This window comes from Microtus oregoni, unplaced genomic scaffold (genome assembly GCF_018167655.1).
Source record: "Microtus oregoni isolate MIOR12 unplaced genomic scaffold, Mior012 000027F_ref0000203, whole genome shotgun sequence".
Classification (NCBI taxonomy): Eukaryota; Metazoa; Chordata; class Mammalia; order Rodentia; family Cricetidae; genus Microtus; species Microtus oregoni.
The window spans coordinates 21,417,512-21,431,112 of NW_024543086.1; the positions used below are offsets into that span (position 1 = coordinate 21,417,512).

At 40.8% G+C, this 13,601-nt stretch overlaps 1 protein-coding gene across 3 annotated transcripts; it reads left to right on the top strand.

Annotated features, from left to right (window-relative positions):
• Positions 1–993: 993 nt before the first annotated feature.
• On the top strand, positions 994–9,980 carry LOC121463855 (olfactory receptor 15-like). Of its 3 annotated transcripts, none has more exons than XM_041676374.1 (2): positions 994–1,004; positions 7,135–8,059. In XM_041676374.1, exons 1-2 carry the CDS (start codon positions 994–996, stop codon positions 8,057–8,059), a joined length of 936 nt encoding a protein of 311 aa, XP_041532308.1. The 3 variants fall into 3 exon arrangements, with proteins under 3 accessions (XP_041532308.1, XP_041532309.1, XP_041532307.1); XM_041676375.1 differs by lacking the exon at positions 994–1,004 and adding an exon at positions 9,965–9,980 and having other exon boundaries at positions 7,121–8,031; XM_041676373.1 differs by lacking the exon at positions 994–1,004 and having other exon boundaries at positions 7,121–8,059.
• The last annotated feature ends 3,621 nt before the right edge of the window (positions 9,981–13,601 follow it).

Sequence of the window (13,601 nt, forward strand, 5' to 3'; positions counted from 1 at the left end):
TGTCCATTTCTTTTGTATTTTCCAGTTTTGTGGCATACAGGCTTTTGTAGTAAGATCTAATGATTCTCTGAATTTCCTCTGTGTCTGTGTTTATGTCCCCCTTTTCATTTCTGATCTTATTTATTTGCGTGTTCTCTCTCTGTCGTTTAATTAGTTTGGATAGGGGTTTGTCGATCTTGTTGATTTTCTCCAAGAACCAGCTTTTTGTTTCACTGATTCTTTGGACTGTTTTCTGTGTTTCTATTTTGTTGATTTCAGCCCTCAGTTTTATTATTTCCAGTCTTCTACTTCTCCTGGGCGCGTCTGCTTCTTTTTTTTTCAAGAGCTTTCAGGTGTGTTTTTAAGTCCCCAATGTATGCATTCTCCGTTTTCTTTAAGTGGGCACTTAGTGCTATGAACTTTCCTCTTAGCACTGCTTTCATTGTGTCCCATAGGTTTGAGTATGTTGTCTCTTTATTTTCATTAAATTCAAGGAAGACTTTAATTTCTTTCTTGATTTCTTCCTTGACCCAGGTGTGGTTCAGTAGTTGACTGTTCAGTTTCCATGAGTTTGTCAGTTTTTTGGGGGCAGCGTGGTTGTTGCCTTCTAACTTTAATCCGTGATGATCTGATAAGACACAGGTGGACACTGATATTTTTTTGTATCTGTGGAGGTTTCCTTTGTTTCCGAGTATGTGGTCAATTTTTGAGAAGGTTCCATGAGCTGCAGAGAAGAAGGTATATTCTTTCCTATTTGGGTGGAATGTTCTATAGATGTCTGTTAAGTCCATTTGCTTCATTACCTCCAATAATTCTCTTAATTCTCTACTAGGTTTCTGTCTGATTGACCTGTCCCTTGGAGAGAGAGGTGTGTTGAAGTCTCCTACTACTAGTGTGTGTGGTTTGATGTCTGCCTTGAGTTCTAATAATATTTCTTTTACATAAGTAGGTGCTTTTATATTGGGGGCGTATATATTCAGGATTGAGACGTCCTCCTGATGAATTGTTCCTGTTATGAGTATAAAGTGACCGTCTCGGTCTCTTCTGATTGATTTTAGTTTGAAGTCAGTTTTGTTAGAAATTAATATGGCCACACCTGCTTTTTTCTTAGGACCATTTGCTTGAAACACCTTTTCCCAACCCTTTACTCTGAGTAGGTGCCTGTCTTTGTGGTTGAGATGTGTTTCTTGCAAACAGCAGAATGTTGGATCCTGTTTTCGTATCCAATCTTTTAGCCTGTGCCTTTTTATAGGTGAATTGAGCCCATTAATATTAAGTGATATTAATGACCAGTGGTTGTTTACTCCGGTTATTCTTTTTGCTTTTGGTAGTAGAGATTGTGTGTCTCCCTTCTTTGAGATGTGCTCGTGAAGGGTCATTAGATGCCTGGGTTATTGTAGGCAGTGTTGGCATTGTTGGATTCCTTGGGTTGCGATTTTCCTTCTATTACTTTCTGTAGGGCTGGATTTGTGGCTACGTATTGTTTAAATTTGTTCTTATCCTGGAATGTCTTGTTTTCTCCATTGATAATGAACGATAGCTTGGCTGGGTATAGTAGTTTGGGTTTGCATCCATGGTCTCTTAGCTTCTGCAGAACCTCTATCCAGGACCTTCTGGCTTTCATAGTTTCCATCGAGAAGTCAGGTGTAAGTCTGATCGGTTTACCTTTATAAGTTACTTGCCCTTTTTCTTTTGCAGCTCTTAATATTCTTTCTTTAACCTGTATATTTTGTGTTTTGATTATTATATGGCGAGGAGATGTTTTTCTTTGATCCAGTCTGTTTGGTGTTCTGTATGCTTCTTGAATATTTAAATGAATATCTTTCTTTAAGTTGGGAAAGTTTTCTTCCATAATTTTGTTGAAAATATTTTCTGGGCCTTTGAGCTGTGACTCTTCTCCTTCTTCTATTCCTATTATTCTTAGGTTTGGTTTTTTTATTGTGTCCCATAGTTCCTGAATGTTTTGTGTTGAGAATTTGTTGGCTTTGCTGTTTTCTTTGATCTGTTCGTTTATTTTCTCTATGGTGTCCTCAGCATCTGAGAGTCTTTCTTCTAGCTCTTGTATTCTATTGATTATGCTTGTTTCTGTAGACTCTGCTCGTTGGCCTAGATTTTCCATATCCAGCTGGTCCTCAGTTTGTATTTTCTTCTTTGCCTTCATTTCAGTTTTCAATTCTTGAACTGTTTCCATTACCTGTTTGATGGTTTTTTCTTGGTTTCCCAGGGTATCATGTACGTATTTACTCATTTCTTCAAACTTTTTGTTATACTTCTCATCCATTTCTATAAGGGCATTTTTTACATGTTGTTTAAGGGACTCTATTATCTTCATAAAGTCAATTTTTTCCACTTCTTCTGTGTTAGGTTGTTCAAATACTTCTGTTGTAAGATCATTGGGTTCTGATGTTTTCATGTTGTTTTTCGGATTATTGGGTGAATTCTTGCCTTGGCGCCTGCCCATCTCCTCCTATTGATCCTATCCAATGGGTCCTTTAAAAACCGGATCAGGTTTCCCTGCTGGCCAAGGGCTCCGCTTACAAAATGCCCTCACTCTCTTTCGTGGTTCCTGCTGCAGGCCAAGAACCCTCTCACCCCTCCGAAGGATCTTCAGGACAGGACCAGGCTCCCCTTGTGCCAGTGACCTGGCCAACCAAAGGCCTACCTCTTTGATTCAATTGTAGTAGGGCGATCTGCTCTCCTTATTGCACGCCTATCCCCGCCGCTTGGGTCTGCTGCTGCGCTGGTCCCCGAAAGCCTCTTCCTGTATGCGGTGTTGCTCCGCCGCGTCTGGCCACCGCTCCGCCTCTGTGCGCCCTGCCGCTCCGCCTCTGTGCGTCCGGCCGCGCCGCCGCTCCTCTTTGATTTTCTTTTCAGTTACTTCCTGCAGTTAGTAGAGTTTCACTGTATAAAAAACCAATAAGACATATCCTTATAATTTCCTGTGCTTATTGTCAAGTGATGGAAAATCTTTTTTTTTGAGTCCTTGCTATTTACATGGTGCTTTTTATGCAATTCTGAGACTTCTATCATGCTTCCTACCAATAGGAATTTCATCATTTCCTTGTGCTAAAGGGCTTGGTAGACCCATATGGGATCTAATGTGTGTTATATATAAGGAGTGGTATCTATTTCTAATTATTTCTTGTAACTATTTAAGTAAAAAAGTCAATTCTGCATCATCTGGAGTAAATTCAGCAATTTCAGAATGTAAAACAAATCTTTCTGCATATTGGTAGTCAGTAACTATAATAAGAGGGTCTGAAATATATAATAATACTATGAAAATATATATAATTTTGACTTTTGGGCAGAATCACAAGGGATTTGAGCCACTTTATTCTAATTTTCTGATTTTTAACCTGCCTTTCCTGATTTGTTTGCATCAGTATAGAATATAGGGGCTCCAGATATTAGTGTTTCCCATACATTGTGAGCAAGGATACTCTCAGTTATCTTTATAAACAGAATTCTTTTGCTTCTGTGGTATTTGTGGTTAATCTCTCCAAGAAATACTGCAAATTCTTAGTCAATGTTCATTTTCTGCCCATAAAGAGGAAATTTCTTCATTATTAATGGTACTGCAATTTCTGCTGGGTCTATTACTGTTAATTGATGAAGTCTCCGGTTTGTTTGTTTCTTTTTTAGATTAATCTCAAAAATGTTCTTCTTTATAGGTCTTTTTTTTACTCTGCTTTTGTGGTAAAAGTATTCAATCTAAGATATTATCTTCTTTCTGCATTAAAATTCCCGTAGGGAAATGTGTAGAGGGTAAAATGGCCAGGACACAATCTAGTTCTGGATTCAAACGATCCATTTGTGCATCCTGTAACTTCTTTTCTACCAAAATCAATTCTCCCTCAGCCTCAGCTGATAATATTCCTGAACTTTTGAATTCCTTGTCACCTTGTAAGAATTGAATTAAATTACTTAATTTTGAGTTGTCAATCCAATTGTAGGCTATAGCCGGTTAATGGTTCCCAGCAATTTTAGAAAGTCATTCAGAGCCCATGATTGATCTCTGCTGATTTGGAGTTGAATTTTTTGTAAACCTATTTTATACCCTAGGTAATTAATACAATCCCATCTTGTGTATTTTTTTTCAGAAGCAACTAATAATCCCCAACAAGGCCAAATGTTCTTTACTTCTGCAAAGATTTTTCTAAAGTATCTACATTTGAATCAGCTAGTAATATATTGTTCATATAACAGTAAATTATACATTGGGGAAACTGTACACAAATCATTTCCAACAATGTCATACAAAATACTGGCACAGGATGGGCTGATTAACATTCCTTGAGGGAGGATCTTCCACTGATACCTCTTAAGAGAATGAGAGGTATAAGTAGGCACAGTGAAGGCAATTTTTTCTCAGTCCTTTTCCTGTAAAGGTACAGTGAAGAAACAGATTTTTATATTAATAAACATAATAGACCAGCTTTTAGATATAGAGAACGCATGGTAATTCCAGGCTTCAGAAAGAACATTGGCTAAATTATTTTATTTATGGATCTCAAATTTGTTAACATTCTCCGTTTTCCAGAATTCTTTTTAATAACAAATATATGAGAATGCCAAGGTTTGGTAAATACTTCAATATGTTGACCATTCAGCTATTCCTGTACCAGCTGTTCTAAGGCCTGTAATTTTTCTGATGTTGAAAGCCACTGTCCCACCAGAAAGGTTTGTCACTTGACCATTATTAAGGTGGGGCTGTTGGTACCTCTGAAAGATCAGCAGCTGTTATGCTCTGTCCTTCTACATGAATGGCCGGGGACTGTTCTTTATAAAACCTTTAGTATTTTCCCCAGAGACATCTTACTTTATGCTTTGCTTCTGGGATTGGAGGAATGTTAATCTGGGTATTCCATTGCTGTAACAAATCACGTCTGCATAAATTCATTGCTATATTAGACACATATGGCCTTAATTTTCTTCTCTGTCCTGCAGGCCCTATACATTCAACACATCTTGGACTTTGTTTTACCTGAGATAAAGTTGCAATACCCAAAAGCTGAACATTTACCTCCTGAAGAGGCCAATTTGGATGCAAATATTCTGTTGTATTTATTGTTACCCTGGGTCTATAAGACCTTCAATTACAATGTCATTTTTGCATATTTTTAGCTTGGGACTATTATCATTTTTAGAAGTTTGCCAAAATATTTACATTATGGTTTCTCCTGAAATATTTTTTTATCTTCTAAAGCTGTTCTATCATCCAGAGAAGTATGGTTTTTTTTTCAATAACATTAGATCCGTTAATTGCTCTGAGGAGGAGTTTCCCCCATGATGGCAAGAAAATGACTGAACCAACATAGACATGGAGGCCTGTGATAGCCCCCCACCAAGGCAATTCCCAATGACAAAGAGTTAAGGTGTCTGTTCCTTGTTGATCTGCATTCATTTTGTTTGGACTAGAAGAAACGTTGCTTCTAGGAATACCATGTCTACAATTCCTTTTAGATGACCTTGTTTGCCACAATTAAAACACTTGACATTTTGATTTTTCTTCAAGCCTGTTGAAGTCACTTTTCCTATCCATGCATCATATATATATAGTCAATATTCAATCTCATATCATGATATATATATGTATATATCAGAACCATTTTCTATGGGTGCTGATCTTACCTTTAATGCCCTAATTACTCTTTCACATTGTGAATTAGCAATTTCAAAAACCAAAGACTCAGTTATTATTTTTCTACCTTCTGAATTTGGTATCATTCTATTTATAGATGAAGTCAATCTTTCCAAAAAAAAAAAGAAGAAGAAAAGAAAAGAAAAAAAAAGGAAAAATTAGTGAGGGTTTCTTTTGTGCCTTGTTTACCTATAGTAAATGAGTCCATTCTCTCTGACTCCTTCAATTCTGTCCCAAGCATTCAAAGCTGTTGAATGAAATAGAGCCAGGGTATGATCATCATATAAAGACTGACTGTGTACATCAGCATAATTTCCCTCTCCAAGAGGTCAGTCATGGGAAATGTCAATACCTCTAGCCCTACTTCGTTGTTGAAAGGTCCCAGCCTCATCTCTCCACCAGGCCCTCCACTGCAATTGTGGACCAGGTTCCAATACTGCTGTACCCGGGTCTTTCCAGTCTTGTGGAACAATTCAGTTACTAGTTGACCATGAATCTAACATTTGCTTCAAAAAGGGCGAATTTGTACCATATGAGATATCACTTCCTTAAATCTCCTGAAATCTAACATTTCCACAGGAATCCAGTCAGTTCTCACACAGTCCTGGGGATGCATGTCACTTGGGAGTTGTTCCCATAAGGTGAATGAATGAATTGAGGTTAGTTGTTTGACAAACTTGAGCTGTTCCTTTAATTGTAAAACTGTAATGAAGAGGTTGCTTGTCAGTTAAATACCTCTGCCTTTCTATGAATATCTCTATTATCTGTTCTAGTTAAGTTTGGGATTGTAACTTATCAGTCAAAATGGCAATATATTCTCCAGTAACTTCTATAGTAAGTTCTAGAGTAAGGCTTATCTCTTTGTACTCATATCAACTGACTTGGCCTTCATAACAACCAATATTTTAGGATTAAAACAAGAATTACCAAACAAATAATGTTTAAACTGCAGTTGGCCGAAGAGGATGTCAGATCCCCTGGAGTTAGATTTACAGACCGTTGTGAGACTAGAGTACTAAGAACCTACTTGAGTCATCTACAAGAGGAGTATGTGCTCTTACTTGCTGGGCCATCTCTCCCGCCTAAGAAACAAAATTATCATAAATATCCTGTAAGATTTGTCAAAATTCAGAGTGTGTTTTCCCCTGCTCAGAGCACAGAAATCTTTACTGCAGAAACTGTGTTTAGAGAATGTCTGTATCTAATTCTACCTTGCCAGATCCCTCTGTCTGTCTTCCTACTGCTCTGGACTACTGAGCCCTACCCATTGTCTGTCTTCACAAGACACTCCTTCATCTCTGTGCTAGGTCCCTGTTGACATGCCCACTCATCTGACACCAAGGGGTCGCTGAAAGCTTCTGCCTGGAAAGGCTGGATGGCTCCTTATCTGTGGAGGCTGAAGAACATTCTGGATGCAGATTCAGCAGTAGCTGCCTCTCCCCTTTTTTCCCCACAACAGTTTTCCAGAGCAGCTTCCAGTGTCTGAAGCAGCCAGGGATGGAGGTGGACAGCAACAGCTCCTCTGGGAGCTTCATTCTGATGGGTTTATCTGAGCATCCCCAGCTGGAGAGGGTCTTTTTTGTAGTCATCCTCTTCTCCTACTTGTTGACCCTGGTTGGGAATTCAACCATCATCCTGCTTTCCCGTCTTGACGCCCGGCTCCACACACCCATGTACTTCTTCCTCAGCAACCTCTCTTCCCTGGACCTGGCCTTTACAACCAGTTCAGTCCCCCAAATGCTGAAAAATCTATGGGGGCCAGACAAGACCATCAGCTATGGTGGATGTGTAACTCAGCTCTATGTTTTCCTTTGGCTGGGGGCCACTGAGTGTATATTGCTTGTGGTGATGGCATTTGACCGATATGTGGCAGTTTGCCGGCCCCTGCACTACATGACTGTCATGAATCCACGGCTCTGCTGGCTGCTGGCTGCTGTCGGCTGGCTGTGTGGCTTAGGCAACTCGGTCATTCAGTCAACTTTCACGTTGCAGCTCCCATTTTGTGGACACCAGAAGGTGGACAACTTCCTGTGTGAGGTGCCCGCCATGATTAAATTGGCCTGTGGAGACACAAGTCTCAATGAGGCTGTGCTTAGTGGTGTCTGTACTTTCTTCACTGCTGTCCCACTGAGCGTCATCCTGTCCTCCTACTGCTTCATTGCTCAGGCAGTGATGAAGATCCGTTCTGTGGAGGGACGACGGAAGGCCTTCAATACATGCCTCTCCCATTTGGTAGTGGTCTTCATCTTCTATGACTCAGCTATATATGGGTATCTGCTTCCACCTAAGAGCAGTAATCATGACCAAGGGAAATTCATTTCTCTCTTCTACTGTGTGGTTGCACCCATGTTAAATCCCCTCATCTATACTCTGAGAAACAAAGAAGTGAAGGGGGCACTGGGAAGGTTGCTGAGGAAAGAAAGAGAAGCCAGATGAGGAGAGAGCCATCTTCTTTATTCCATACTGCTTGTTTTCCCTACATTCCTTATTTGAAGCTTTGTCCTCAGTGAAGTCAAGGCATGTTCCTGACAGACTACACTTTAGGAAGATGGTTAGTCTCATTGAGACATTCTCTTTATTTACCACAGACAACAGGGTACATATGGACTCTTACTAGTCAAAAGGTTATTGCCCTAGCACAGACCTGTTTCTCTGTCTGTTACTGAATTTTTTACATTCTAAGGAAAAAAGCATGAAGTTTACTATATTCCCATGAATTCAGGTTCTGCTTTATCAACTTCAGATGAAAATAGAATTCATCTTTATTTCTTAGCCATCCATCATCTTGGTCCAATTGTCTGTCTAGTCTCAAACTACAGGCTAACTGTTCTTCCTCTCCATTCTGTCACCTGATTAACCCCTTCGGTATGTGCCCATAAAATTTGCTTTCTACCTAATGTAATAATTAATGAGAAACCTTTGGCAAAACTACTTGCCTTTCAATGCTAGTCCCATGGTACCTTGATTTGGCTTCATTTAAATCATTCCAGCTAACAGCCATAGCATCAGGTTTGTTACCCATCTGCTCAGTGAAGGTCAGAAAAGCAAAACAGCCAGCAAACTAATGTGGCTACTGGGATTAAAGGTGTGTGTTACTACTGCCTGGTCTGTAAGGCTGACTGGTGTGGCTATTTTATTCTCTGAACTTCAGGCAAAATTTTTTATAAAAATACAAATGAAATGCCACTACACCAGAGGATGTGGTTTGAGTCCCAGCATCCACACGGTGGCTCGCAACTGTCTTTAACCCTTGTTTCAGGGGATTCAATGCCGTCTTCGGGCCTCCAAAGGCACTAGGCATAGATGTGGTGCAGAGACAAAAGTGTAGACAAAACACCCGAGTACATAAAACGTAATTAATTAAGTAAAAAAGAAATTCTCAGCTGAGTGATTTTTAGGATACACTTTTAATACTAACAGTTGGGAGGCAGATGCAGGTGAATCTCTGGGGTCAAGGCCAGTCTGGTGTACAGAGCCAGTTCCAGGACAGCTATGGCTGCATAGAGAAATCCTGTCTTGAAAAACCAATAGAAATCGATCAATCCATCCTGAAAAAAGAAATTATTATAAGAAAATAAAATGATTGCAGCTGTGTCTACAGTTCAGTGACATAATAGAACACTTGCCTGGAATACAAGAGGTTTGGGGTCATGCAAATCAAAACAACTCTGAGATACCATCTAATACCTGGATGAATAGCTAAGATCAAAAACACCAATGATAGCTTATGCTGAAGAGAATGTGGAGTAAGGGGAACACTCATCCATTGCTGGTGGGAATGCAAACTTGTGCAACCACTTTGGAAATCAGTATGGTGGTTTTTCAGAAAATTGGGAATAAACCTACCTCAGGATCCAGCAATACCACTTTTGGGCATATACCCAAAAGATGCTCAATCATACTACAAGGACATTTGTTCAATTATGTTCATAGCAGCATTATTTGTCATAGCCAGAACCTGGAAAAAACCTAGATGCCCCTCACCGAAGAATGGATAAAGAAAATGTTTCACATTTACACATTAGAGTACTACTCAGTGGTTAAAAACAATGACATCTTAAATTTCGCATGCAAATGATAGAATTAGTAAGCTCTTTCCTGAATGTGGTAACCCAGACCCCAGAAACAACCTAGATGCCCCTCAACTGAAGAATGGATAAAGAAAGTGTGGCACATTTACAAATTAGAGTACTACTCAGCGTGGAAAAAAACAATGACATCTTGAATTTCGCATGCAAATGGATGGAATTAGAAAACACTATTCTGAGTGAGGTGACCCAGACCCAAAAAGATGAATATGGTATGTACTCACTCATAAGTGGATACTAGCTATAAACAAAGGATATTGAGCCTATAGTTCATGATCCTAGAGAAGCTAAGTAATAAAGTGAAATATATATATATATATCCACCTGGAATGTGGAAACAGACAAGATCGACTGAAAAAATTGGGAATGGAGTATGGAGGTGGGGGAAAAGAGAGGATTTTAGGGGAAGAAGTGCAGAGAAGGGGAGGGGTGAGGAGAACTTGAGGGAATGGGATAGTGGAGAAAAAGGATGGACAGAGATGAGAGCAAGGAAAGAGATATTTTGATTGAGGGAGCCATTATAGGGCTAGCAAGACACTTGGCTCTAGAGAAATTCCCAGGAATCCACAAGGATGACCCCAGCTAAGACCCTAAGCAATAGAGGAGATGGGGCCCAAACTGGCCTTGTCCTGTAGTCAGACTGATAAATATCTCAAATATCACCATAGAACCTTCATCCAGCAACTGATTGAAACAGAGGCAGAGATCTGCAGTGGAGCACTGGACTGAGTTCCCAAAGACCAGTTAAAGAGTAGGAGGAATGAGAATATGAGTAAGGAGGTTAAGACCATGATGGGTTCACCCACTGAAACAGTTTACCTAAGCTAATGGGAGCTCACCAACTCTAGCCGGACTGGGAAGGAACAAGCATAGGATGAAACTAGTCCCTCTGAATGTGGTTGACAGTCGCATGGCTGGGGCAGACTGGGGAGCCACTCGCAGTGGTACCAGTATGTATTCCTACTGCATATACTGGCTTTTTGGGAACCTATTCTCTTTAGATGATACCTTGCTCAGTCTAGATATAGTAGGAGGGTCCTGGGACCTTCCCCCAAAGCAATGAGCCTTACACTCTCTTAGGATTGGATGGGTATTGGGTGGGAGGGTATGTAGAGGGAATGGGAGGAGGGAAGGGATGGGAACTTGGATTGGTATGTATAAGGAAAAAAGATAGTTTGTTTTCTTTTTTAAAAAAATAAAAACCTAAACCTTTCAAAAGAAAATGATTGCAGCTGCGTATTCAGCTCAGTGATATAATAGGACACTTGCCTGGAATACATGAGGCTTTAGGTCCAATCCCTAGTTCTAAATAAATAAACAAATAAACAAATAAATATTGTGGCTGTCTTGATGGCAAGAGTGTTTGATTGGCAGATGTCAAACCCATCCAACACAGCCTCAGTGGCAGTAGACAGGAACAGACCCCAACAACTGTCAGGTGGGGTGAGCTGGTGGAGAGTTGTAAACACTACTCCAGCAGCCCCTGAAGATCCTGCAGCAGCTCCAACTTCAGCACCACCATGTTGGGGAGTATTAGTTTAAGAGTTGTTGCTTTTGTTTGTAAGCCATTTGTTTAACTCTGTGAAGCTGTGATTCTTTCCCTGTCTAAAACACCTGATGGTTTAATAAAGAGCTGAATGGCCAATGACAAGGCAGGAGCAAGGATAGGTGGGGCTAGGCAAAGAGTATAAATAGAAGGAAAAAATGAGGACCAAGGAGAGAAAGACACTGGGGGCCAGCCACCCATCCATCCAGCCACCCATCCATCCAGCCACCCATCTATCCAGCCACCCATCCATCCAGCCACCCATCCACCCACCCATCCAGCCACCCATCCAGCTACCCAGCCACCCACTCGTCCAGCCACCCATCCAGCCGCCCATCCAGCCACCCGTCCAGTTATCCATCCAGCCGCCCATCCACCCACAGAGTAAGAGTGAAAGTAAGATACACAGAAGTAAAAAAAGGAAAAAGCCCAGAGGCAACAGGCAGTCAGAATAATTTTTAAAAATCTGACAACAAATAAGCCAAGCTTGGCATTCATAACAAAAAAAATAAGCCCCCTTGTTTGATTTAATTGGGAGATGGATCATGGGGCCCCCCAAAAAGCCAAAAGAGCAAAAATATTGCACTACATCACCATTGCCAGACAGAGTGGGGCAGCCTACTTAGGTTGGCCTTTAGATGACCCCACCCAGGAACATCATATCCCTCCCTGCTCGGGAGGAGCACCTTTCCGAGCCACAGGGTCCCTGGAGCAGCCCTGACACAGCAGAGTCTCCCAGGCTAAAGCTGCAGCTGTCTGTGGTGACAGAGGTACAATTTCTAGGCTGTAATGAAGTCTTCTCTGGGCATCCGAACCTCAGCAGAAGTTCCCACGGACTACCCAAGACCGGATTGGAGGTTTCTGAACATCTGTGAGATATGCCGTCAGGACAGGTGTGTACTGACAGGACAGGACAGCAGGAAGTGAGAGCTGTTTGAGTGGCAGCTGCCTTACCTTTTCATTTCACGAGGTCCCATCTGTCGGGAATGTATTTCCTGAGCAATTGAAGCGCTCAAAGAGCATAGCCCTGTGCCTACATCACTGCACAATTTCCCTTTCCTCTAGCATTTTCAGTTTCAGTTCTTCTGTTAAGGTCTTTGGTCCATTTAGAGTTGAATTTTCTGCAAGGTCAGGGTTTATTCTCATTCTTCTACATCTGAACTCAGGATTTACTTAGCAACCCACATAAGCCATTACAATTAAGTAAATAAGTCTAAGGCTGTCTAGAAATATATCCAATCAAATTGCTTCCTGGAAAAAGATATAAAAGCATAGAAACCTGGAACTGTTGTCTCTCCATACAATGGAATATTATGTGAGGACAATACATCCAAACAGAACAGGAACCAGGTACAGGTACAGGTTTTAAGGGTGGTGAGAATGTCTAATAACTAGATAGAGTGGCCATCCAGCACTGTAAATAACAGTGGAATTGCTCACTTTATATCGCTTATTTTTATGTTGTGTGAAATTTTACTTAAAAATTTCTGTGTTCCTGTGTACCTGTGCATGCTTTGGTAGGCCAAAGGTCAGCTGTGGAGGGCATTTCTCAGAAGCTGCTCACCTTGTGTCACCCTCATCCTTGTGACCCTGCCATCCCCTCTGCCATTCCTAGTGCCGGGGCAGAAAGGTAAGAATTATTTTTAAATAATTCAGTAGTGGACATCTTGATTAGGTTTTTGTTTGTTACTTGCTTTTAAAAGATTTCTGGTTATTTTTGTTTTGTTTTTCCAAGACAGAGTCTCACTGTGTAGCTCTGGTTGTTCAGGAACTTACAGGCAGACCAGGCTGGCCTTGAACTCACAGAGATCAGCCTGATCCTTCCTCCTGAGTCCTGAGATTACAGGCGAAGACCACTATGCCTGTCAGCTTTTTAAACTTTTTAAAGATTTATTATTTTGAATTATTCGTATGTCTGTGCTTGTAGGAGGGTATGTACATGTGGGTGCAGGAGAGTAGGCTCAGCTGGAGGCTAGAGGTGTTGTTGCAGCTCCTGGACACAAATGGTTTTGAGCTGCAAATACAACTCAAATCCTCTAGAATAAAGCAGCAAACGCTTAACCACTGAGATGTCTCTCCAGGCCTCTTGCATTTTTGTTTCTTGTCTGGGCTTTATTATTATTATTATTATTATTATTATTATTATTATTATTATTATTATTATTATTATTTCTTTTTGTTTTGTTTGTCCATCTTGTTATTTTGAGGCAGGGTCTTTCATTGTTCTGGAAATTACCACCTAGGCTAGGCTAAGTGGCCCGGGAGTTCCAGGGCCCCTCCTGCCCTCCCTCCACCTCCCCTGCACAGGGATTCTAACAACTCACTACCACATCCGGTTTTTTCA

Excerpts from the sequence above, each read along its gene's own strand:
- LOC121463855 (XM_041676373.1), top strand. The coding sequence starts at position 7,121 with ATGGAGGTGGACAGCAACAGCTCCTCTGGGAGCTTCATTCTGATGGGT.